Source organism: Pezoporus wallicus, unplaced genomic scaffold, assembly GCF_028554395.1.
Source record: "Pezoporus wallicus isolate ANWC-B61680 ecotype Strahan unplaced genomic scaffold, APGP_CSIRO_Pwel_v1 scaffold_11491, whole genome shotgun sequence".
In the NCBI taxonomy this organism is placed as follows: domain Eukaryota; kingdom Metazoa; phylum Chordata; class Aves; order Psittaciformes; family Psittacidae; genus Pezoporus; species Pezoporus wallicus.
The window spans coordinates 413,088-440,779 of NW_026642649.1; the positions used below are offsets into that span (position 1 = coordinate 413,088).

Genomic DNA, 27,692 nt, shown 5'->3' on the forward strand with positions numbered 1-27,692 from the left:
TTGCCAGTCAGGCAGGGAATGGGAAAGGGCTACATTTAGGGCACTGAGCTTCCCTTTACGGGGCAAAGTGGGAGCTTGGCAGCCCTGGATCCGGTTCAGATCTTTGGCTGCTCTGGAGATGAAGGCTCAGGACTTCACAGCTTCCAGGTGCAGCATCTCCGCCACCTCACGCACAGCAAACTGTCGAGGAGAATGGAAGCCAAAGGAGCTGGAGCTGCCAGCTGTCCCCCCACACTGACGGTGGTCTTGGTGGTTGACTTGCCAGGCACCCTACCCACCGGCTTTTGTTATGTTCCCATCAATGGAAGGGAACCCTGGGGAACTGGCAGTTCCTGAAGGAAAACCGGTCAGTCTCCGTCAGCCATCTGTGGCTCTCTCCTCCCTCTCAAAGTCATTTTCCACTCCACCCTTTTCCACCAGTTTCTTTTCCTCTCTGGTCCTTTTCCCCTCCCATTCCTTCCAACCTGCTCCTTCCCTCTTCGTTTTGCTCTCCTCCTTCCCAACTCAACCTGCTGAACTCACCCCTCAACGCCCTGAGCTCTTTCCACCCTCACACACATCAGACCCCTGCCCTTCCCCAGCTGCTTGTCCAAGGTAGCGGCACTAGGACCCACGACCTGCCTCTCTTTTGGGATCCACTGAAACCAGAGCCTCTGCACGTGCTGGATGGGCAATTCCCACTCCTGGCTTCCACACTGCGGGAAAGCAGCTGTAAGCGCTAGGAGGCAAAGCCTGCTTTCCCACGCCTGGAGCTTCTCTCTTCCCCAGTCTCCAGTGGTGCCTCACACGGGCCAGAGACAAGCTGCTGTTGAGGAACAGGGGTTTTAGGTGCCTGCGGCTGGGTGACCCCATGAAACTGCAATGGTCTCACTGCTGCCTACTTTGTCATCGGCAGCCTCAAAAGGCCCGTGTCTTTGCTGAAGGCTGAGACCACAGCCATGGTAAGTTTGCTTGCCAGAGCCAGAAGATCCCCCCCAGAGAGTCCCAGACTGGTTTGTGTTGAAGGGACCTTAAAGCCCACCCAGCTCCAACCCCTGCCACGGGCAGGGACACCTTCCACTGGAGCAGCTTGCTCCAAGCCCCTGTGTCCAACCTGGCCTTGGACACTGCCAGGGATGGGGCAGCCACAGCTTCTCTGGGCACCCTGTGCCAGCGCCTCAGCACCCTCACAGGGAAGAGCTTCTTCTTGCATCTAATTAGAATTATCCATAAAAGGATAAGACAAGGAACTTGCTCAACCAATGTGAAATAAAAGAGAAGAGAAGCTGCATTCCACACGGAAGTGAGCAGAACCGTTTCTGCTGACCAAAAAGGCACCAAGCTGAAGACTGCCACATCAGCAAACAAAAGATGATAGGAGAACACTTAGAAATACATGGCAATGTTTCTTCCAAGTCCTTCTCTCATGCTCTGTTTTGAGGGCTGCAAAATCTAATGTATTTTGTGTCCTTGAAATCTATTAATATTACTCAAGAGTCAGAAAGGACTTTAAATCTGATTTAAAAATGCCAGCAAGATGAACAACAATGGATTCAGGACTGGTCCTAGCAAGTCGTTCAGCTTCATATGCATGCAAATTCCAACTCAGCTTAACTCTTATTTATTTCTAAATGGTCCCACAGGAAGAATAATGGCCACGTGCCGGCAAATGAAGAGACGCGGAGGCCTTTGTTATGGACATGCTGCCAATTCCAGCTGTGCTCGGAGCAGTGGCATTCTGCCATGCCATTTTCTTTGCTGCCAATGAATAAACATGAGGGTGGTCGTTATACGTGTACCAAGGAAGCACAGGAGGAAAAGGCTTCTCAAAAAATACAGCACTGATAATGAAATCCCAGCAAGTGAAAGGTTTCATACAGCAAACTCAGGCACACTGCATTCTGCGTCTGCCTGCTTTCGTCTGGTGTCCATGTTGCAGTCCACATTAACTGGATATGCTGCAAACGATCGGTTATTCCTGTGATGTCCGTTAAGCAATTGCAATAATGAGCATGATGGCTTGACTGGGATGACAGCTGACCTCAGGGATTCTGTGATTCCCAGGGGAGGAAACAAGGGATTAGGGAAGAAAAAAATGAATACCACCCCAGAAATGGTAACCCCATCACAACGATGACTGCCTGGCTCACAAACAGAATGCTCCAGCCATGGTACTATCAACTCCTCATCTTCACATCCTCAGCCACAAGTTTTATGCGAGTCCCCACCAATTCTACCTGAGGAAAGGGGGCAATGGGGACAGCTGAGCACAAACGGATCCGCAGCACTGCTATTTAGCATTAAACACTATCTAGACATTCCTGCTCCATGAAGATGACACATTTCCACCACTGCCACCCACTGCTTTCCATCTTCCTATCATTCCTTTTCGTGCGGACATATGAGTGCTGAGACAAGGAAGCACTAAAAATATTTTATATGCATCATATAAATGCCCCAGCCAAATGCTGCTGATGGTGCATGTGGTAGGAGTTGTGTGCCATCTATTGTGTGTGTTAGCACCCTGATTCAGAAAATCAACAAGGACCAATACCCTTGGGATTATTTCTACTTGCTTGGCTTGACTTTTTCATTTCCAACCATGTAAAGCCAATGCTGAAAGGAGATGACAGTATCCTGAGAGACTTAAAGCAACAAATGCAAAGAGTACTCAAGATGCTCTGCATATCTATGTGTTGTTAAGGAAAGAAAAGTTGTGTGTTGGGCTTGATGATCTTAAAGGCCTTTTCCAACTCAGCTGATCCTATGGTTCTATGTAGTTTTGACTGTGCCTTTCCATTTTCTGTGGCTCCCATCAGAACTGCTTTTTCCCAGTATTTATTTGAGCACTAAAGACATGCATTTCATTTTCAGAGTGTTGGAGCAGGAACTCTTCATTTTGTTCATCAAAATCTCTTTCTTGTTGGGCCCAAAATGTCTCAGTTTCAGGCAATTAGAAATTCTTATTCCAACCCTCTGATCTGGTTCCCACACCTCAGGGCATGCGTCTGGGTCAGACTGAACATCATTAGAGTCTCACTCCTTCTCATGCAGTCAAACAGCATGGCCTGATAGAAAACTGATGAACATACCTCATACAATACGGTGCAAAGACCTTAACCATTAAAGATGTCAGGCTTAGCTCAGAACTGCATTTCGTCTCGCTGTGGTGGCAATTCCTACTAACAAAACCCCTGCAGGATTCTGGTGCTGTACAATTTGAGCCCTACTGTCAGTTTACAGTTCTCGATCTGAAACTGAAAGGCAGCGCAAATCCAATTTAAGCTGACCATTGTCTCCTACCTGTTTTTCCCCAAATGCACTGCTGAAGCAATCCTCATTTCACCTCATTAATTGGCCAGCGTTTACCCCACATCCTTCTGTTGGCAGTTACATTTCTACCTGACTGGACCTGAAGATACCATCAGCTGGACGTTAACAGCAATTCTGGCATGTGCCAGTGTTCCCTGAACGTCAGCTCACCAGAGAATACAGGTGGAATAAACTAGTTATTTATCAGAGACAAGATGGGAGCAGGTACCTCCAGTCACTGCTGGTGTGCTCTGTAGCAGCAGTCAGAACTGCTTTGCTTTACAGGTGGAAGACATCACTACCAAAGACCATCTTAAGGCGCTCTTGGTACATCACGATGCACATCTGCCATGAAACCTGAGTGAAGGAGGGTAGGCTGTCCCAGTAATTTATCTCAAAAGGTCTGAGGTGAAAACAAAGTGTGTGCATACACAGAAAGGTGGCAGGCTGGAGAGAAAAATACCCTTCAGGGAAGGCCCAGCTGACAAGCTTTCCATTCTGCAGGGTGTGTGTTCATAGCAATTTGAGAGCCATACCTTGTTTTGTTTAAGAGCTCCTTTCTCCTTCATGTGAGGGCAGTCCTTCCCAGTCACAACAGCTTTTATATCTGCCACTGGCACTGCATTAGAAAAGAACAAAAGCAGAAACCAGAAAATCAGTTATAACCGAGGTGTATAAAAGCTACAGGGTCTAAAAAGTGCAAGACTAATGGGTTAAAATTGCCACTTCCAGCCTGCTGTAAGAAAGCAAACAATTAAAATAGGAATAAGTGAGCCTTGAGAAAATTTCAGGCATCTGGATGAAAATCTGAGTATGCTTTTCCTTGCCTGTTGAGACTATTTTGGGTAAGAATGTTTCATATAGCTCTGTACCTGTGTCAGCTCTTCTGGGTAGTCAGGTATCTAGAAAACATATACTCTTTTCTGCCTTAGTAGTGCAATATGCCTGCCCTATTGTTGCTCTGTCCTATGCACCCAGGTAAAGTCTCTGCTGAAGAGTGTGCTGGGCAAGCTGGCCCCTGCCTCACTTGATGCTGTTCTGTCCTTCTCTTCATGCCTGTCTGAATGGAAGCTGCTGCCACTCAGGCTCACTCAGAGTGAGGTCACTGAAACATAAAGATAAATGTCTCCGAGTTGCAAGTGGAAGTCAATTTTCCAATGGCAATTACATTATGGAGAATCTATATGCTCCACAATACAATCTGGTCAGTGAGTGACAGTTTCTACCATCTATAAATAATCCATTATCCTTGTGGCTGTGGAAAAGCATTATATATAGAGAGAGAACAGCATAATATATGAAAATCTGTTACTGCCCAGTTCTTTACAAACTCTAATAGAAATACTGAAGAGGAGAAATGCATTTTCTCTCCTACTGGGTACAGCAATACTATGTATTTTATTACAGATTACCTCAGCACTACAGTCAAGTGGAGAGCATGGGACATAATAGACCTTTTTAGAGGACTTTCTATGCATAGAAAACTTAAAAGAAATCGAAGTTATTATGTCTCTGACACTCCCCTGCTTTTAGGTCAAGAAAAGATACTGTTTTTGTGAGGAGAGAGCGAGCCAGGACAAACTGGGAAGTAAAGGAGAGACTTGACTGCAGCTATGGTAGAAGAAAGAATTCCTGCCATTTGCTGCAGATGCCCAGAAAAACGATTTCTCTGCATAAGGCAGGGTTTTCTCAAGTTGGATCTCTCAATCAAGAAAGCTTTTGCCCAGGTTTCATAGGCCTGATCTCTGTGATCTGGGATGCAGTTCCTAGCGGAGATCACAGACTGATGTGGCATCCTGATCTTCGACAGGAACTTGGCTTACCCCGTGCTTAGGAAAAACACAATCAAAGGCTTCAGATGGTATCAGAAGCTGACTACAAGATGCTGGAAGGCATGAGCACAAATGTGATGTGCTCACAACAGATAAAGCCCTGGGAAGGAGAGTGACTGCTTTCAGTCCCAGCTGGAGTCTGCCCAGCTTGTTAACTGACAGCCTGAAGAGAGGGCTGACCTTCACAGAAGTGAAGAGGTTAAAACCCCCACACGCATTTCTGGAGGCAGACACCGGTTATTCAAGCTTGGTAAGGATCACACAGAAGCCCTGTGCTGCCTCTCTGGGTCCTCCATTTTCTTACCCACCTATTCTCTTTCCTCTGCTGACCTGCTCCCAAACGCTGACAATGTGGTCATCATATTCGGACCTTAACAGTTCAAAATTCAATATAAATCCATCCAAAGAACACCAGCACGTCTCTAGAAAATGTTCTGTAAAACTCCCAAGCCAGCTTGGCCTGACACATTTCAAACAATAGTGCTACTTGATCACCTTGTATCTTGCAATAGTATCAATTCTGCTTAATTAAACTCTAATGTGGCTGGCACTGTGGTAAATCTGGTATCCTTCATAGCCCGAAAACCTGAGCTACTGACGAAATAACCACATCATTCTCAAACTGCATCAATATCTGCTCTGCCTGCTGCATGCGCAGGGAACATATGGGTCTGGCTCAGTGGTTTCTAAAGTAGGAATCCCTCTGTCCCCTTGGGATCCTGACATTCCTGAGTAAGCTCAAGAGCCTATGGAAAATGCAAATGCAAGATGAAGCTTGAAGTCAGGGGCAGGGGCTTGAGCATGCTCACTGCAAATAAATCTGGGAACTGCTGGTCTCAGAACTGCGCCTGCAGCTTCAAGCGTGACCTTCACTCTTCCGTCCTTCTGATGCTCCCGTAACATTCAAGGGCTATTTCTCTAAGCCTCCTCCAGGAAAACAGCCTCTTCCAGTGCCAATGCAGCAAAGCCAGCCCCTGTCCTACATCCTGCCAAGCCTGCAGTAAGCACGTGAAACATCCTTGAGGCAATCTGTAAGGCAATGGGAACAAGGGAACGTGACTGCCAACTGCCAGGGCTCCAGCATCAGACAGGCTCTTCTTCCTCTTTCCACATAGAAATGTTAGAAGATGCTGCCTGGGGACAGGCTGGGGGAGCAGAAACATTTTATCAGCATACAGGGAAGTTTAAATCACTGATTTTCTCCTTTCCTCATTTCAGGCTGGAAAACTTTCCAACTCCTGGAAAATCAGTCTTTCTGCCATTCCAAGGCAGAAGCAGATCTACCAGCTGAAATACTTGCACAAGCAGATCTGATTTGGCAATGCCAAGAATGGCATTTATTACTTACGGAGTTTCAAAAAAAGAACAAAAAGCAATGCTTCCTTAGTCAAGGCTTGGTTCCTTGAAGTCACTTTCTGGTGACAGAACTACACTAATCATTATTTCCATCACCATAAAGAGCTTTCCCAGGATCGCAGGTTGAATCTCCGTAACTTACTCTGATGGATGAAATTACCATGAGAGTATGACTGTTCTGAAGGGCTCCAAAATTAGTTCTATCCATTAAAATATCCTGCTAAATCCCCTGGTAGGAGTTGTCACAGCGGCACGTCTGCACCCAGCTGGGTGCACAGTAATGGTGAGGTCCTCTCAACACTGTTCACAGCAAAGTGCCATCTTTAGGTCCACTCCCCATGATATCAAAAAAGACCTCTGCCTGCCAAGGATTTCTCCTCCAGTCACTGGGACTCTTTGCCGCAGAAGAAACATCTGTCTCTGCAGACAGAATTGCCTCTGAATATGCCCACGTATTTGAATTTGACACCTGCAGTTAGATGAGCAATGGAAATAAACTGTGTTCCTCCCTAGGAAAGGCATGACATTTCCAGGCTGAATGGAATTATGAACTCATTGCAAAGCTGAGCTCAGTCCTCACACACCCCTGCCAAAACCAGGAGAGAAGTGTTTGAATGCAGGAGGAAATGTCCCCTGCTCTCCATCTCTGCACACAGAGCTGTTGCTAATGTCCCCTGTTAACAGGAATATACAAGTTGTAAAGAGGAGCTAGCACAAAAGAAGCAAAAGGAGCACGTGACTTACATTTATCTTGCAAGGAATCGTGGGGGACTTCTCCCTGGGGACTTTCTTCCAAGTCTCCATAGTGCAACACCTTGTGATTAGGTGAAAGGCGACAATACCAGAACTTGTCTGTCAAAACAAACGCATTGAAGGTCACTGACATGTCCTCATCAGCATTAGCAACAGCACGGGAGAAAGCCAACACAGGTGAGCACTACAGGGAAGGACCGCACTTTCAAGGAACATGTGGGGTGCAGGGAAGTAGGACAGGGACTTTGCTCACTAATTTTACTTGATTAACTGAAGCTGGCATTAATCTACTGTGTTCTGTAGTGACTTAGTCATCAGCTCCAAGAATGAATACTAGCAAGAAACAGTGGACTCAGTTTTACCTGATATTATATACCCTTGTTGACAGAAGACTGGCTAAGTAACCACTGCTTTGAGGGGGTAACTTCAATGTACCCCAAACCCCTTCATATTCAGTCCCCGCTATGTGAGAATTAAGCCTTGCCAGATGCCTTGTGTGGGACACCAGAAACCCGATACATTTGAGATATCCCATATTTTATGAAAATTATGACTCATGTCTTTTAATAGACATGGGAGAACACCCCCATATTTATGGAGGGATTGGACACAACAACCATGCAAAGACTCAAAAAGCAGACCTTAACTCGCTTGTCTTGCAGATAACCTGGTGCTTTGCATGGTCTCAAATACACGCGTGACCATGCAGTCACACTCCAGTTTGCATCTTAGTCCCTCACAGGAGATGTGTATTTACATCTCCTGCCAACTCCTGCTTTGCAGGACGTAATTCCCCTTAACAACAGTCATTAAAACCTGCACCCGTGAAGCACATCCCCTCTGCAGAGCCAGACCACCGCACTGCCTCGCGCGCAGGGGTGGTGCCTGCCAATTCACCTTCTTAAATGGCAAGAAGGAGGTGACCCTTGCGTGTCAGAACACTTTCTGTTTGATAAATAGATCCCATAATGTTCAGCTGTCAACAAGACAATCTTGGTACATCCAAGCTATAAATCTCCAAAAGCTCACAGCAAGGCTAGATGTTCAAATGCCAGGAGGGGGGAGAGGGCTTCTCTGGCTCTGCTCTTCTTTTGTTGTGCTCAGCACTGATGCTGCCAAGCAGCAGCCTAAGGGACAATTTAGGGAAGTGATAGCATACTTGGGCATTGGAACAGGCTGCCCAGGGCACTGGTGGGATCATCATCCCTGGAAGTGTTGAAACCTGTGTAGATGAGGCCCTCAGTGCCATGGGTTAGTGGTGGACTTGGCAGTGCTGGGGAAGGGTTGGACTCAGTCTTGATGGTTTTTTCCCACCCAGTTGATTCTACGAGTCTGTGACTGACACAGCCCCGTGGTGCTGCAGTTGATGGGAGTGAATGGAACAGCTTGGATACAACCTTGGAGAAGCAGAACCACCGAAGCCAGCACACGTGAGATCGTGGTGCTAGCAACAGAAGGACTTATTGGCTCTGTTAGTAAAATACTGCCTTAATGGACCCAACTTCTTTCTAAAGGACACTCTCCAGTCCCTCAGCCAGCCATTTAAAATGCAATGCAACAAAACATGAAAGCCAGTTCAGCTTTGAATGGCGAAGTGGGCTTCCATATGCCCTTTTATATGTCTTTGTCATGGTGGATAAAAACGTTTGGCAGAAAAAAACCCCACGCTTAAAACCACTTTCTGAGCACGCAGCGCCTTCTACAGAAAGGTTTCAAGACCTGACAAACTGCTGGCAAAGGCTCAAAATGGCAACGGGACAGATGCTGGTTATTTGCTTCAGAGGCACGCACAGTACTGAATCATTTATGGTGGGGTGCCTGAGATTATGATTTTGTGATGCATACAACAAAAGCTGCTGTGGACTGTCAGCAGTACACACAATGTTGGGCAGTGGGGGCTTTCAAGAGGAAAACACTGCCTGCAAAGCTTCTGCAGGGATCTGAAACTAGAGCAGGCAGGAGCCCTCATTCAGCAGGCTCTCATCTGAGGAGCACACACACCACAGCTCATCGGACAGTCAGTGTGTCACACAAGGATGTGTCTGACACCTCTAGGCTGAAGAAGTTTGGCTCTTTAACCTTAGTCCTGTTTCAAGACCCTGTTCCAATAACAAAAGAAGGGAAAACCCCGCAGTGAAAATGTCTTACTTCATTTCTGCAAACGGGTGGGTTTATGGGAAGAAACCCAATCTCGGAAGGCTCGTGGAGCCTTCTGCAGCAATTCCCCATAACCCCAGGTTAATTAAAAACTAAAAGCCATAGCCTGTAGCTTCAAGCATGCCCAGCACAACTCTCCTGTGGGCTCACGACTGACTGCCATTGTGCCACAGCCCTGCTGTCAAGGGGGAGAACCTTAAATGAGATCTACAAACGGAACTAACGAGGCTCCCTCAGCATCAGTGGTGGGAAGCAGCCCTTCCTCCCTCAGCATCAGTGGTAGGAAGCAGCCCTTCCTCCCTCAGCATCAGTGGTGGGAAGCAGCCCTTCCTCCCTCAGCATCAGTGGTGGGAAGCAGCCCTTCCTCCCTCAGCATCAGTGGTGGGAAGCAGCCCTTCCTCCCTCAGCCACCTCAGCCTCGCCAGCTGGGGTGGGTTTTATGGATGCACACGGTGTTACAAACAGTTGATCAGATGCTATCCCACTTGTGTGGGACCTCAGTGCCTTGGAGGGGAACAGTTTCAGGCAGGATGCATGTTATTGTACCGTAGTGCAAGCGCTGAATGCGATTTTGTCGGGAAGGTAGCGTATAACATAATGCTGCAGTCAAATCAAAACTGCATGGAACTGCTTCCACTGGCAAAAAGAGTGAAGAAATCTTAATTACAGAACAGCACATGGGAAGGGGCCCATACTGACTCGCAGCTCTGAAGTGATCAGCAAAGCAGAAGGAAAAGCTCTTTTCTACCACACAGGCACACATATGGTGTTCATAAACCAAAACTACCACCCAAACCCTCCAGAGCTCTTAAGCCCCAGTACGCAGGGTTGAAGTGCCACAAGAGGCACTGGGACAGGCATTTCCCCATAGATCTTGTGCTCCACAGCTGGCAGATCCGTGTTTATGTGCACAGCTGGAGCAGGGCAACTCTCTGTGGAGCTCATTTAAGTCCAGTCTCACCAATTTGCCCCAAGCCCAAGTTCCTCCTATTGAACTAAACCTCTTATTTTATCCTAGGTTATTTTTGGACACTACATCTTTTACTGGTGAGTCCTCATGTCTTTTATCTCACTGATGCGGTCAAATTAAAGGGCTACAGATTCTTCTTTGGGAAACAGAATTAATCCTCCTGGTTTTCCACCTGAAAATGTTTCAAAGAAAATGTTCTGATTTTCAGATAATTTCAGATAAGAGCACCAGTGGGTTACATATATCGCAGAACATTGGTAAAGATTAGAGATGAGGTTGGGGAAAAATATCCCAAATAACAAAATTAGCCACAATTTGGCTAGAAGAGGAATATTCAAAGCTGTGCCTAAAGAACAGAGGACAGATCATTTTGCTGATGGGCTGCAGAGTGCTTGGCCATTCACACAATGTCTTTCCAAGTGCATTAATGGCCAATGACTCATATGCCTTTAACAATGCTGCCCCAGGTAAGGAAGTGCTGTGATTAGTAGAAAGCTGCTCTGCACTTAGAATCTGGGGAGAAAATAGCTGAGATATGCACAGCCAAAAGCACACATTTTATCCCAAGATAGCTGAAGTTTTTGGTTCAAAGAAAACCTTCCTCATGGATACAGCAACAGGCACACACTTTTAAATACACCAGTGAAAACATGGGTATTTGTCTAGATTTTAGATAGATGTACATGGAACTCATCCTTCTTTTGTTGTGTTGCCTTTCTCTAGTACCACTGTACTGACATATTTTCACTCTAACTGGTCTCAACTGCTCAGATGAAAGCCAGCAAGCCCTGGAAATGACTGGTGAATGACCTGCGGAGGCATATTTGGTTAGCCCTTTCAGCAGGTCACTTACAGAACATTATATGGGACTATGGAGGGTGGGATGGAGCAGCAGCAAAGAGGCTTGGCACAAAAAAAGGACAAAGTGTGTTTACTTGTTCAGAGCTGTGAGTTACTCATCCCAGCAAGAGATGGAAAACCTATCCTCACTTGAGTTTTGGTTTTAATTTAAGCTTTCTCTTTCCAGCTTACTTGTGCCTGGTGGTTTTGATTTAATGGCGTGCATCACCAGGCTGTCCTTCCCTTGCAAAAATTACTGCTCAAGAAACCTCATCTTTGGCTGCAAAACCACTTCAGTAACACACAATTTCTCAATAATCTTTATAAAGCTAAGAGGGGTATTTACTTCCAAGAGTGCACCCAGCAACACAACTGCAAACGTAGTAGGATGACAGCATCAGAGGTATACATTATCCTCAATAAAATGCCTTTATCTGCTACTTAGCTCCACTGGAAATAACTTCTGGTCTTGGAGAGTGCTTTGCAGACTTTCACTTCAGCCTTCTCCCCTTCCTTTTAGGAATCAGCTAAGGAAGGAGAAAGCTGAAGAGGTCTATGTGCCAGCTGATGTCCACAGTCAAGGAACAAAGTGGGGATTCGCAGAGGTTCGTGATTTGTTCTGGAACAATGACCAGAAGGGCAGGCCAGGTTTTGCCTTCATTTCCAACAGATTAAGAATACCCAGTACAAGCAGGAGTTAGTGCTGCAGTTCTCCTATGAACCCTTGCAAGGGAAAGGCCGTGTATTCTCTTTGAAAGTGCTAAGGATCCTGCTGGGACAACAATAGTATTTCTGATTTTCAGCTACAGAGAGGTCCTGCTGATAGGATAATCCTGTGCTGAAACATTAAAGGCAGAGATCTGACTACAGGTACCTCTGTTTAACCTCCAGCATCCCCCCAGTGAGTTACCTGTTGGCCCGAAGGCTTTCCAAAGCCAAGGCTATATCACAGTGTTTCACCTCTTCCCAAAAGGCTGTAAACTCCCTGCTCGTTCCTTTGTAAGGCAATTTTTCAGCTTGCTGTGACTAACCATGCATGTCCTACCACATGTTCAAACAACAGCCTTAGCAGAAGTTTGCTCTGGAGTCTTTATTATGGGATAATGCCCGTTAATTATTTCTCAAATGGGTCATTTAATGCTTTCAGCCATGTTCAGCTGGTTCTTATTTTGATTTGTGACCTTTGTTCCAGGATTGCCTCAGGGGAAAACAGGAATCCCAGGAGAGGTAAAGGAAGCAGTGTCTTCCAAATGGGTTGCCCCATAACAGACAAATGGTGATGCCTCACCACACTCCCCATTTCTGTGCAGCTCTTCATCAGCCTGCATGGACCACAGCCCCTTGAGGGGCTTGGCAATGCTGCATGGCAAGTGAGCTCTGCTGGAGCAGTGGGCAGGGTTTCTGAGCCCTCAGTAAGGACAGGAGGTGGGTTGGGGGAGAGGAGATGGGGAGGTGGGACGAGGCTAACAGAAGACACACTCAGGAATGTGGGACCCTATGACAAGCTAAACCTCTGGCCCTGCATTCACTTTACTTCATCTCCTGGTTTCTGACACCATGATGGCCCTGGTCTCACAGTTTGCTCTGCCTGTGTCACAGGAAACCCTGAAGGGTTAAGGCTGATTTCAAGAGAGCTGCTTCTGCTTTGTGCCAGCTACCACTACTTGCTGTTTGAGTGTGCCAGGCACTGTACATACCTAACGAAGGATCCCAGCTGAAGGGCTCATGCACCAAACATGCTTGTGTCTACAAACAATACTTTGCTGCTTCATTAGATCACACAGTGTTGGACCTTACTGAGCCCTGGTGGCCTCCTGACTCACCACCTTCTGTAATGGTTATGCCTTCTCCTTCCCTCCCAGACGGATAATTCACATTTCTATTGCAGGGAGTCTAACATAAAGCACACACAGCTCTTGAGGGCATGTGGAAACCTGCCTTTCAAACGGGCTTTTATCTGACAAAACCCAATATACTTCAGAGAAGATCAAATTCTTTGAGGCTGTTTTATTTCTTCCCAAAGAATCGTGACTTGTTTTTGTCCCTGTATAAACATGACATCAAAGCAATTAATTTGGTGGCCTATACAATTCGCTCCAAGCAACCTTTCAACTGTGGATTATGCTCTATCTCAACAGAAGACTATAAGCATATTTGTTTAATGCTTTTTTTAACTTCAACCTCACTCACAGAAGTGTCACCTCCAACCCTAACTATTCTATGATTCTAAGTTGAACCAGTTTATACCCCCGAAGGCTTTTGATCCTATAAATCAGGAGCCAGCACCAGTTTAAGATAAAACAACCAGTCTGTCCTCCTCTTGGACATCTGCCAAAAGGAGAATACGCTTGCCACGAGCCCTGCTCCTGCTCTACAATTCCAGTTATTTGGATTCAGGCTTTGAGGGGAATCGAGTGAACAACCCTCACCACCGACACCCAAACCAAACTGCGTTACTTCAGCTCCTTTCACTCTGTGAATATGCTGCTGAAGGGAAATCATGCCTCATGCCTCTCTATGAAGTCTGTATAGAAAGTCACAGTGCAATACTAATGCTGTTTCCCTCAACTGTGTGCAGTGGGCTTCATAGGTGTTTGTAGGCTTGACAAAGAGGATATAAAGCTGCACATTTGCCTTCAACTCAACCCCTTCATAAAGGCTCTAAAATGTTCCAAAATAATCCCCTGACAGGAAGGAAAACTGCCCCCTTGTTTCTAAGGAAGGGGAAGAAAGCAGTTTTCCACAAGTGATCTGAAGGTCTCAACTACTGATCTTTGTCAGTTCTTGCTCTTAGCTTTGGTAACGTTGTAATTTGTGTTGTATTTACAGTGGAAATCAAATGGCAATCCGAATCCTCTTAAATTGAGGTTTTTAAAGGGAATCATGGGGATAGAAATTTTAATTCATCTGCTGAGGTTACACCATGTACCTGTTATTTTGTCCAGAGAAAGCAGCATGCCTCCCTGAGGGGAAAAGAACTGCAGGGAGTTGGAGTGTACAAAATGAGCTCTAAATCTAGCACTGAGCAATGCCTCATATGATTGGGAAAATAATTTTCCGTGTCAACCAAGTATTCATCTGAAGGTACACAAATTACTCACCTACGTGCTTTTAAAAAGCATTTTTAAACACCATGATGCATTTAGTGTATATGGCAACATAAGACAAACACCAAGGACAAGTAGCACTAGAGGGAGAGGTGCAGAATGAGCTCACTGTATACATAAAGGTGGTCCAAGTCTGAGAGATCCAGCTTCTGGCTACACCAAGTTTCATGTGCTATTTCTGTAGAGGGTTCAGAGTGCAAGGCTGCTGCTTGAGAGTTTTGTCAAATACTGGACTTGTTCCAGATGATCCGTACGATGAAGCCAAAACAAGGCCCAGGGAAACACAAGAACTCTTACAACAGCTGTAAGTGAGATGCTTTCAGATGCTTCCTGGTAAAAGCAGTCGAGACAGCACTACAACCAAGGATGCTGCCAGTAAAAATAGTGTTCCTGATCTCAATACCTGGACAAAAGTGACAACAAGAAGGCAGACTGCACAGTCTGAACCGTACCTTGCCGACGCCGACTGTTGAGTTTCCTGAAGCAGGTGCCCTCCACAAGTCGATTGAGACGTTGCTGCTTGATCAGTTCCAAGATCTCAGGCTGAATCTTCTCTTTTAGTTCCCTTGGGGAAAGAGAAAGCAGACCCTTGTCAAAGTCAATCAAAAACCACCCTCCCTCCCTCTGAGACAGAGCCTCACAAGATGTTTCTGCAAGGAGTCTGAAGGGAACAACAGTCACAGGCAGGCCCGGGGCAGAATCTAGTCTGTTCTATTAAAAACCCCACCTTTTCTTATAACAGAGAATGGGAGTCAGGCTCCGTTATAGACATCTCACTGCTACGACATCAGTGTATGACTCAGGCAAGTCACTTATTTGTTTCTTACTTTACTCATCTAAAAATAGCACTTGCTATAACGCACCAACAAGGTTTTTCTGCAGCAAATAATAGTCTTTCCTCATAGGAGCACTGCGAAGCTTATTTGAGGGTCTGTCACCTTTTGTTGCACAATCCTCTGCTGGCGTACTTTAGTAGCACCAGAAGCCTAAACCGCATCTTGAAACAACAATAAAAAACACTGAGCAAGGCCAGGGAGCTAAAATAATGACCAGCGCTATATGCCTGTTATTCAATCCATGCCATGCAATTGCTTAACTGTTATCAGGATTTTGTGGAAGACTAACCCATGACCAGGGATTCCTTCATGGATCAAACTGTACCCTTGTGCAGGACTGCAGAAACCCACGGCATTTAGCAATAATATTATAGACCCCTCAGAAAAGCCATCTTCTACATCCTACTTTGGTAAGAGTTCAACGTGTCAAGAACTAGGCATAAAACATATGCACGTAACATTTAAAGTTTGATTTCCTACAGCATCACATGGATTCACAGATGCCTGAATTCATCAGTGATGTCCTCACTTAGATTCATTAAGAATACATAAAAGACAGGTTTAAACACCAACTTGACAACTAGTAAGATTAAAAAATAACTGAATGTGTAGAGGATTTATAAAGCATGAAGTGTGTCAGAACCATCATTTTGCATTGCTGTGCAGATTAGGTAATACCAGAAATCCTTCCGTCTGGCAGTATATTCCAGCATCAAAAGGAAGCAAAGCTACAGTATTCCATAGAGACAACAAAACCGTCTCTCTTCTGGACAACTTAGAGAGCCCAGCCTCTGCTGATTTCCACATTCATTTGGATCCTGTACCTTTGACCTGCCAGACCCCCACTGAAACCACTGAAACTCCTCTGCTACACAGATAAGGCCTTTCAACCAAAATGCCATTTCTTCCCCATGTAGTAACACAATGGTTGGTGTTTTTGATGCATAACCTGCTGCGTATTTACATGCTGTAAAAGTCTAGCTGGTCAAAATCTAAGGGAGCACTGTCACTATAGAAACCACCACCTTTTGAAAGGTATTATTAGTCCTTTAGGATAATTTTCAAGCCCAGCCGTTCTCTCTTTGGGAACTAAGACATGAAAATGCTGAATGGCTAAGTACTATGATTAAAAGAAATCTGTGCTTGAATTAATGTCTTGCCTTTACCGAGCTGATGAGCTTCCTCATTCCTCAGGTAAAAGCTGGGAGCAGGAGCTGAGGATAATAGTGTCAAAACACAGTGTGGATTACTCAGCAGTGCAGGCTATATCTAAATCTCCAGCTGGACTGATTTCAAACACTCAAGACTGGTATAAACATCAGTTGGCTATTTAGGCAGTTTAATTCAGAAATGGTTAGTTATCATTAAAGAGGTGTTAAGGATATCATAACATCATAGTTTTAAGACGCTACTGGCAAGACAAAAATGAATGGGTCACCCAGCACTTTAACACCTGACTGCTCATAGTATTCCCTCGTCTGTACTCTGAAGCCCCATATGCTCTTTACGAACCAGAGGCTTTTTAACCCACCCAAAAATAATCAGGTACTGCTCCCTCAAGCATTTCACAGTCTAAGGCAGACTTTCCATAAGAGGAAGTGAGGTAAGAAAGAAGAGACAGCTTCCCCCTCTTTGCTGATGGGCTGGAGTCCCTCTACACATGCATGTATTTGTTCTCAAGACTGTGAAACCCAGAGGCAGTACTCTCTTCTGTTTTACTGTGCCCAAACCTGGACACACAGAAGTTGTGGAGACAACTTATTACGCCAGGGAGAAACAGTCTGCAGTGACTTTGGGCTTCAGTGACACCACGTCAGTCCACCCATCCCTTACCATGGTCACTTGCACCTACTGCTTTCGCTATCTTCAGCGGCTCATGCCATCGCGTGGTTACTCTGACTTCAATGTTTTACAGCTGTTTTTCAGATACCATGACTCCGGACGCATCTTTGCAAGGTGATCCTGCCACTTACTGCTCCTCGCTGTTACGGTCTCTGTTCCACCACTTCAAGGTGACAGAAATGGGGCAGAACAATCAAACCACAGCACGCAGGAAAACAAAAGAAGTGCTGCTCTGAATCCTTATGTTTCCTTCAGAAAGCCTTCTGAATGCAAGGGGGTTCTGATCCTCAGAGTCTAAAGGCAGGAGTTATTAAACATGATGGAAGTCCCTGTACAAGTAGGTCCTCCTGCCTCATTTTAAACCTGAACAGGAACAATGAGCTAAAGGAAGATCAGAAATGCAAATATGTTCCGTGGAGATTTTATTTACTGTCCTTCAGACGGCATTGGCTCAACAGTTTGCACCTTGCAAAGAGAGGGAACGAACTCAGAAGGTTTAAGGAGAGAGTGACTTAACAAATTGCCGTTAGTTTTCAACTGGGTTCCTGGCACGTAAGAATGGCAAAAGCCATTGGGCTGGTAAGGCAGAAGGGTTGAGAAATCCACACAGTAATATATATGACCACTACTTTTCTGACCTTACTGGTCTTGGCACTGTAGGTAACACTGACATCAGCTACTTACTTTTAAAGCAACAGACCTGAATTGCTGGTATACCTGGAAATCATGAGTAATTATTCATATTATTCAAAACGATGCTAGCTCTTCTGCAGCACCACTTATATCTGTCCCCAGCTATGCGTTAAGACTCTTGTTAGCTGTTTTCCTTCCATTATGGGGCATATTACAGCTATTTAAGTCATTACAACACAACAGAAAAGTAATCCCAGAACTGGTTTGTAGCTATGCCCTCTCCTGATCGCCTCATGCACTCAGAGCAGGCATTAGTGACTCCTTCTGCAAGATAAAACTGAAAAGCATTCAGGTCGCTCCATTTCCTGGTATGTTGCTGATTTTCACACAGAGGTTTACTTGGCAATGACTCCCTAGTTGATATTAGCTCCCCTTTAACCAGCACTTGGACGTCAGACCTCTATCCACTATTAACCCATCTCTGCTGCCATTTAACATATCAAGGAGATGTGTGGTCCTCTAGAGGCCCACAGGATTCCTGGACACCCTGTTCTGTTCAAGATGAGCCAGCCATCCTTTATCCTTTGGCTGTGGGACGGCAGTTTGGATGATCAATAATGATCCCACATTCTCGAACTGATTCTGTTCTGACGGACTTTTTGTTTTCCCTGATCGAGAACAGAAAGGGAGAAAACTTCATCACGCACGATACAACAATGCTCATATAAAAGAAACAACTAATCCCTGCAAAAAAGGGGGTCGGAGTTACAAAGATCTAAGGCAGCACTTTACAGCTTACATTCAAATTCAACCTGACTCAAGCTTCTCTCATCCAGCAGCCTGACAACTTAAAATTCAGTGCTTCATACAATGAGCAGCAGAAGAAAGACTTCTACCATGTTCAAGGCAGGAAATGCCATCATCTGACTGCCATATTCTTACGCAGAATCAAACAAGACCTGCAGACTTTACATTCACCCTTGTGTGCAATCTCTTTTAGTGTATCTGCAAGGCTCTAAAATTTACAGCAGAGCCACGATTGCTCTCTTCACTCACAGTTTCTTCCCCTACAATGAGGCCGTGATTCTGTACGCCCATCAATTGTGCCATCTATGCAATTTGAGAGAGTTCAGTACAGGGAATCAAATCAAAGGGGAAAATGAAAGAACCATTTCTTTTCACAGTTAAGAATAAGTGATCATGGGTGCAATCAAAATGTAAATGCATAGAGTTAGATCTCTGCAAATGCAGTTGTGACTGCTTAAACACCTTATCGATTTACTTAGCCTTTACAGCCTTTAGGCTCAGCCTTTTGTCCTGAATCTGAAATGAGTCTCTCGTAACACTTCACTTGCTTTTAGCTAGTTGTGTTGGCTGTTCCATGATGGGGAAGGAGACTGCACTGTGGCAGCAACTAGCCAGAGTGATACTGGAAATAAGGAGCTTGCAGAGGGCAAGTTTCACAAGGCTAGCTGATGATGCGAGGGGATATATTTGACCTGTATTATACTTAAACAGTAAACTCATATGGAAAGCAGGGAAAATGAGAAGCTTTGGTGACAAGCTCAGCAGTACTGAGCAGCTTTGAACCACTAAACATTGCAGGGGATTTGCAGGGGATTTCTGAGCAGTGTAATGATGCAAAACTCAATGGAGCCATTTGTAGCTATTTGATGGATGCATTGCTATGAATGACATCAGTTTTAATTGGGCATTAGGTCCTATCTTCTCATGCACTGAAAACATAAAAGAAGGACTTCCCTTTGATCCACACTGGTATGATCAAAATTCAAGCGCATAATTCTACTTAGATTATGCTTCTGCTGTTGCCCTGCTGGCCCTGGAGGAATGTGTCCCCAGAGCTCGCACTTCGATAACTGTACCCTTCAGAAACAAATCACAGAACAGTTAGGGTTGGAATGGACCTTAAGATCATCCAGTTCCAACCCCCCTGCCACAGGCAGAGACACCTCACACTAAACCATCAACGATGTTGAATGTCCAAATCAGCATTCTGCTTCTGCATCCCGAAATGTTCTGGTCCAAACCCTTCTCTACACATTTGCCTAGAAAAGGAGATGTGGAAAATCACGAGCCATTCCCCTTGAAGCATGGTCAGGATTTCATGACATTGCAGGGGATGGTTCTGAAGTCCTCATCATTTCTCTGCTGATCTCAAAAGGTTCCTGCTATTCTCTGCACATCATCTGTGTACCACAGCGTCCGCCACTGTCCTGTGTCATCAGTTCAGTCACAAGCCCAGACTTGGTCCAGAGCCAAGTTGCAGCCTCTGTTTTTCATATAACAGAACAAAGGACATCCTGAGAGATGGGAAGGAGCTGTGGTGGTGATATTGTCATTTGATACCCCGCAGTAAACCACAAGGGAAGGAGAATCTCACTGGCTAGCTGCCAGAATGTTATCATTTACAAGTAAGTGACTGCTTGTCAATGACCCCAGAGATAATACTATAAGCACAGTCATACACAGCACCACCTTTTTGTGGAGCCAGTGTGAATTGCCTCCTCTTCATCTGGGCTTCTCCCTGTCTCACTCAGGGAAGCGACAGTTGGAATGCTTAAAGCCCTTGGACACAAGACAAGGCTCCGGTGGTTTTGGGTTTTCAAGGTTTAAGCCGTTACCAACACCGCACCCAGGCTCACAACCATGCAGAGCCAGGAAACCCTTCACACAAACAAGCCTTGTGAGACCCTGCAGGGATTTGCTGGTGCTGGTTTAACTGAACTCAAAGTCCTGATTGCCAGCAGCCCAGATACCACACTGCAAGCAGATGCTGCACTACTGCTTTTGAGCACCGCTCCCTGGGCAGCTTTTCTCATGAGCTCACAAATGCCATCCCCGTTTGTTAACCCATACAAAAAGGAGCGAGGAAGGAAAAACAACACTTACAGAATTGGACGAGACTGGAAATCTTCCTGGTTCATTCTTTCGGACTGGCGTATTTTCAGTATTTCTGTGTAGCTGAGGTTCTGAAGCTTGCTCTTGAACTGATCCAGAGAGCTAGGCTTGGTAGTGAGCGCTCTCATTATCTGTTCTTTCACCACCTGCATTACCTGCGGTTGACAGGGAAAAGAAAACCTGTGTTAACGCTTGCTGTGTTTCTGTTTCAAAACTGAATCTGGGTCCCCGGAGGTTTCTGGGTGCAGATGATCAGTACTATGTGGTCTCAAGCCAATGTTTCAGTAGCATAACCAGAAAATGAGCCAACTTGTGTCAGGGCGTCACAGCTTACCACAAAACCTCACGTGCCCTGTAACAAGGCAGTCATGTTCTTTGCGAAGAGCGTCACTTATTGCCTGGCTGTCTCCCTGAACAGCTACATTACAGCTGCTGGTTACAGCACTGTAAGTCCCACTCTGCCTGTGGTTTGTGTGCCCATGGCGGCGGCAGCGTGGCTCTACTGCACTTGGTACCGAGATGATGCTCTCATCATAACGGGGGCAGGCAAGCACCAGACTCCAAGCAGCAGGAAAGAGGAGTGGAGTCCTAAGGAGATGGACATGCTGAGTTCTGCCAGCTCAATGCGCACACAGGCCCACAAGAGAGACTGCAGAGTCTGTCAGGTCTTAACAGCTCTTCTGCTGGGTCTCAGAGCTGCAATCCTGACCAGCAGGCAGCAGCACAAAGCTGCCAACTGTGGTCCACTGCTGCCCCTACTCCTTATGTGCAGAGGTGACGGGCACACACTGAAACCCAGGAGGCCCCCCCTGAACATCAGGAAGCACTTTCTTACTGTGAGGGTGCCCCATCACTGGCACAGGCTGTCCAGGGAGGTTGTGGAGCCTCCACCTTTGGAGATATGCAAACCCCATCTGGACACGGCCCTGGGCAACCTGCTGTAGGTGATGCTGTTTGAGCAGGGGGGCTGGACCAGGTGATCCCTTCCAACCTCAACCAGTCTGGTTCTGCGAGAGCCTCACACTGCAGACACACGGCCATACACAGCGAAGGACAGAGAACTTGCTCAGAGACCATCGGCCGGGCGAAGGGAGGGAGAAACATTGATTTGCCAAGGATATTACAGGATTGCTTTTGAAGCAACGCCATAAACAATTCAAACCAGAAAATGAGAATGATGAGTAGCTCGGCAGCAGCCATCGATCTGCATATTAATTATTTTATCAGGAGAAAATTGCTGAGACACAGTTAACTAAGGGGGATTGCTTGGCTCTAGTTCAGATGAATACATACCACAGATTACTGTTTGCCTCTCCGCAATCCCAGACTCATCTCCGTGGTGCTAGTGCAAATCACACACTTGGAAATGTTTATATGATACTGAGCTTAAGTTGGCTGAAAAAAACAATTTATCAGTCTCAGAAAGGCACATCCCACCCAAATCCAAAGCTAAAACCCAGTAGGAAATGGCAACACACCCCAGCTCTCAAAGCGGGTGTGAGAGAAATTAACAGCTACACAGAGGGCAAAAGCTTCTTCTGAACTGCTAATTTTCCTTTATTCTCCCATTTTCACCAAGTACCTCAGAACAGAAGCTCAGTCCCTCAGAGGTTCCCTGAACACTCTGAAAAGTTCTCTTTTCACATGAATATTTCATCGCTTCATATGTGCAGCCTTCAAGCTCACTGCCTGCACTGTGTCTTCTATTTCTGCTTCCCGAGAGGCAACTCCTTGCTCAGATGTAATCTAAGCAGGCAGCTTCGCTGTGTCCAGCAGATGAAACTAAGCAATTAAAGAACTGAATACAGTCTCCCTCCTTACTACAGGGGCTACATCCGTCCTGACTTCAAGAGAAGCAAGATGCTTCTCCTGCAGGAATTGGCTCAGGTGGGCAGCAAATGCCCCTGCCACACTTCTACCCCCTCGGTCACAGAATCCCACAATCCCAGCCTGGTTTGGGTCGAAGGGACCTTAAAGCTCCTCCAGCTCCAACCCCTGCCACGGGCAGGGACCCCTTCCACTGGAGCAGCTTGCTCCAAGCCCCTGTGCCCAACCTGGCCTTGAGCACTGCCAGGGACGGGGCAGCCACAGCTTCTCTGGGCACCCTGTGCCAGCGCCTCAGCCCTCACAGGGAAGAGCTTCTGCCTAAGAGCTCAGCTCAGCCTCCCCTCAGGCAGGTTAAAGCCATTCCCCTTGGCCTGTCCCTACATCCCTTGTCCCAAGCCCCTCTCCAGGTTTCCTGCAGCCCCTTCAGGCAGCTGAAGTACACCCGCATACTCTTAATTTCACACCCAGAACAGTCTGGGTTTAGATGGTGGCCACATGCAGCTAAATCCCTCTGAAGAGCTGCTTCGCTGGTGTGCCAGTGGGAATCAGCTACTGCCCCATGGGAAACCAACTCCTCCTGACTGCCACCCCATTAACACCTCCGGGACTGCACTCCAGTCCAGCTGAGGAACTGTGTGCTGTCACACTGCGGGAACAACAGAAGGCCCAACACCCAACACCTGAACGTTCAATGGACGGTGCCCAACAAGGTGGGTGCCATACTCCTCCTGATTTCACTGGGCCTTGGTTTAGCACCCAGAAGGCCTTAGGAAATGCAGTGAAGGAAACGTCCTCAAAGAAACAGTGGGAAAAAGTGAAGCAGACGATCCCAGTGACAAGTTGGATGGTTAAAAATATCTTGTCTTCCTCCCCCTGCCTTCCTGACAATGACTACTTACTGCCGCTACTTAATTCTCATTTATATTTTGGATGTTTATGTATAGGACTTATTAACTATCAGGAATGGAGAAGAGGGGAGAGACTGGCAACTCACCTTGCCCATTGAAAACGTATTCAGCTCTTGGCACCTCCCAACACTCCTGTCTGGGCTTAACTTTTCACCTTCACAGAGAAGGTGACATTGGGCCCACAGCTTCACTTCTGCTTTCTCAGGCCTGCTGAGAAGCTGTGCTACCTGCACTTTGGTACACATGGCTCCATAGCCAGCCTACAGTCATCATTTCTGCAGTATCACGCAAAAGAAGCATACAAACCCAGGTAGCTTAATTCAAATATGAGAGCCCCATCACCGCTCATGCCATCAAATCCCCTGGCCATTAGGAAGCAACAAATTACTGCGATTTTAAACAGACAGACATAGTATTACTGCTAAACTAAGCACACAACACTCCTATAGTAACCACCACTACAAAATCACCTTCATCTTTTCATCACCAAACCAGATTTGCAAGCAAATTGAGTCCTGCAATTGCTCATGCATCCATTCAAATATGTACAGAGCTAGTTTTTTGCTGTTTACAGACAGATTTGGTTTCTTCAATTCAGGCACTCACATTGGGGAAACTGTCTCTATGAATAGGTTTTCCCATAAAATAAATGAATAGAAACTGTATTTTAGGGAGCTGCATGTATGTGGACCTGCTTTGCAGTCCGATCTCTGAACCAGCCACAGGAAGCAGCATTCATTCTTGGCTAAGCAATGCAAAGGAGGCTCGAGCTCAGTAGACTTCGGGTGCTGTCACTGACGCTTAGATGCAAAATCCTCTATAAACACTTGTCTTCCCTCTCTGGTACTCAGTGCTGCGGTTAACATGTGAACAACGCAGGTTCCTCTTCCTTGCTATGATCTGGAAGGTTATTCACAGGCTATCACCAAAGACCTCCTTGGTTTAGAGACTTCCCTTGCTCCCGAGAGAGAAGGCAGAAAGGGCATGCCCCCAGCCCAGCACACAAGGGGGTGATCACATCACTTGCCCTGTAATGTTTAAAGCCAACACTATTTAACTAGCTGGCCAAAATGTCAAAGCTGCTGATTGCACTGAGTCTCCTGAGCTTTTAGGAATCACTGCCAAGAACTTCTAATCTGTTTAATTTCCAAAGTTGAGCTGCCAGCCTGTGATTACGGCCGTCTGAGAGACAGCATCTACCCTTCCTCCCCGTGTGTCTGACCTTACAATGAAATTAAAGGTATTCTCTACTCAGTGTAATTGTACATAAACGCTGTAGAGGGTTGTTTTAATTACATTATGCTTCGCTACCCTTACTAAGAAAGGAATGTTTCTGAGGGCACATTTGCCTTAAATCGTGCCCTTTTCATCTGATGACCTCTTGTGCGGTGAGAGAATCCCAAGTTCTGCATTATGACTAAGTTAAGTACAATGAAAACATGAAGAAAAAGACAGGAGGAAAAAAGGACTACTTCTTTTTCATTTAATCACATAGGACTTTATCCCCTAATGTGTCTTCTATTCCTACGCTCAGCATCGCTGTAAGATTAAATTATGTATCTTGTCAAGCTGTTTTAGTCTAGCTTTGTGACCTAGTTCATCTGACCTCATCTCTCCCCTCTTTTAGCCTTGCTTCTCTGTCTTCCCATGTCAACTTTCACCTATGCAAATAAAGTCTCTCCCTTTCAGGATGGAGCAAAGGACACCAAAACACCTGGGCTCTACAACAAGGGGACAGAATGAAGAAAGAGAAGTTGTCATTGTCAGAAAGGAGTTTATCGAGGTCAAACTTTACAGCAACCGTCCCACTGACCGCATCCCAGCAGCTTGTTTGGAACTATGGGAAGCACAAAGCAAAGTTTGGCTTTGGCACTGACTGCAGAAGACAGGCTGCCAGCTCAGACACCTACCACTGCCTGCAAGCTCCTGGAAATGTAACGTTCACACCACCCACCAGTGAAGCACCAGGCAGGAGATGAGCCCTTCCCATCATTTCCCCACAGCATCAGTGTTCCTCTTGAATAAGCATGCCCTCCACACGCAATGACCCTCCCACAGCAGCAAGAACACATCCAGAGACCATCACAGAAGCCACTAACTTGTACCCTTAGTGTCCTGGGACACACATTACACTGCTTGCTCCATGGTGACTGCCTCAGGGGCTTGTGTGTGTCCGTACATTAGGCTGACTGATTGCCATCAATCTGGACAGTCCACCCTTCTCCTGCACAGACAAGATTTAGGTAAAACCCAAGCCCACATTACAAGGATGTGCTTAGTCCAATGCTTTCTTAATTTGGCTCAAAACTAGCAAGTCCTGCAGGGCAGGATTCCCTACGTCACTACACCAGATGATAAAAGAGCAGCCACTAGACTGCACTATATCCAGAGCCCCCCCTCTACAACCAGACTTGAAGCATCTGAGATGTGAGAAGTCTGAAGGCTTCATTCCCTAGGTCTTCCACATGACCATTTGAAAACCAACAAGCCAACAACCAGAAAACTGGAGGGAAGACATCTCCTTGCCAGTCGGTTGTCAGGAATTCACACCTCGTTTCCTTCCTATCGGAATGTTCCTGAAATGAAGCAGCTGGGCTTATACAGGGTAAAAAGAATGCAGGAGAAAACATCATTTGGTGATTGAGATGCAGCTTGATCATTCCATTCGCAAAGGGATTTCCTTCAGTTAAATCCACAGGGCAGGCAAAAGTAAGGCTGCAGAATGAAATGGCCAAATCAGTCTTAATGAACAGCATGTCCTGACAAAGGAGCCCATAAAGAAAATCTAATTGTGAAGGCAAAGGAAATTACTTCAGTTTACAAGCAACCCGTCAGCTCCTTTAATGAAAGCTTTACATGGTTAGTGTGCACACCAGGTAACTCAAGGCAATGTTTTAGACTCTTCCAGAGGATAAATTGTCTTAACTAGATCAGTGGTTATACTGTCAGGGTACTCACAAGAGTCATCCTGAGAGACTTCAATGTCCTTGGAAGATAATACGATGCTGTGCCTCCAAACCATCTCCACATATTGCAGTCTGTGAATTCACTACAGTAGTCTCTCAGACACAGTCTGTTCCAAGCTTCCACTCCACAGGAACTCAGAGTATTAACCCAAACATGCCATCCTACACGAGCGAATTTAAACTCAGTGCTAGCACAACCTAACCACTGACAAGAGATTCCAAAATCCCAGACCATTCCCTCTATTACAGTCCATCTACTCTGGAATTCCAAAATAAAACAGCAACAACAAAAAAAAAAAAACACCAAAAAAAATAACCCCCAAACCAAAACACAAATGAAGAAACAAACAAACAAAAAGGATCAGCTTTCAATCTTAACTATTCCAGAGCACAAGGACAGTTACTGTAGTCAGTGATAAAGAGCAGTTCTAAGCCATCTGGACGTACATAGGAATACACAGGAATAATTAAGTTGATTTGCTTTCAGGCAGCAGGATGAGAAAGCAGCTGTCAGAGGGCTTAGCAGGTATAAGCTCTGATATATTTTATCTCTTAATTTTCTGCAGAATTTAAAACCCATAGTGAAAAAAAAGTCTGCATTGCTGAGGTTTTGCCTCTTTATTTCCTTCTTTCCTTCTCCTCTTTCTCTTTCCAAAAACCCTCCTGCTTGTGATTCTATTTTTTATTATATTACATTTTATATTAATTACATTATATCCTATCCTATTACAGCCTATTATATCCTATTATATTAATATTATTGTATTAGAGAATATATGATTATATAATGTAGATATTCTATATAATTATATAGAATATAATATTATATATATTAATATAATATTATTGTATTTCTATGAACCAAGATATCTTTCAGTCTGAAGAGAAGATACCTGAAACAATGCAATGTTTTTACTGAGCTGAACACTGTTTCCACATGGTACCAGCATCAATGTCATTATCCAGTTCAGCAGCGACTATCGCCGCGCAGGAACACCTAGCACGAACAAATGAGCGCGCTGGGCAGATGTGATGATGGAGCAGAGATGTGACAGCAGCTCCACTCAGGGTGTTTAAAAGGTTTATAGCAGATGTCTGAAACTTCATGCTATAGTAATAGATCTCTTCAATGTGAGACCTTGTTGAGAGCTTCAGGACCAAAGTAAATTGCCTGCCCTCTGGGGAGGAAAAGAAGGAAGGGACCTGAAGGAGCCTGACCCTTCACTGGATCCTGAGATGCAGAAGGTCAGTGATGAAGAAAGAAGGAGCTGAAGATGACGTGAGGCATGAAGATGTTGCACATTTCAGAGAAGTTCTTGATTTTTTCAGCTTTTTATATTTCCTTGACTGATGAATCACAGGTGTGGGAAACCAGACTGAAATCACACAGCCCCTGGGAGCTGAGAGGCTGAGACCTGTTAATCCAAGACTGTGGGAGAGGAAAAGAGGATTCAT

At 45.6% G+C, this 27,692-nt stretch overlaps 1 protein-coding gene across 3 annotated transcripts in view; it reads right to left on the reverse strand.

The window, feature by feature from the left end:
- Nucleotides 1–27,692, reverse strand: part of ELMO1 (engulfment and cell motility 1) — a 222,404-nt gene that overhangs the window by 6,868 nt on the left and 187,844 nt on the right. For all 3 annotated transcript variants that reach the window (XM_057431309.1, XM_057431311.1, XM_057431312.1), the window contains 4 exons: nucleotides 20,528–20,691; nucleotides 14,759–14,871; nucleotides 7,224–7,331; nucleotides 3,828–3,910 (listed from right to left, as the gene is read on the reverse strand). In XM_057431309.1, the coding sequence (XP_057287292.1) occupies nucleotides 3,828–3,910; nucleotides 7,224–7,331; nucleotides 14,759–14,871; nucleotides 20,528–20,691 (468 nt within the window). The remainder of the gene's footprint in view (nucleotides 1–3,827; nucleotides 3,911–7,223; nucleotides 7,332–14,758; nucleotides 14,872–20,527; nucleotides 20,692–27,692) is intronic.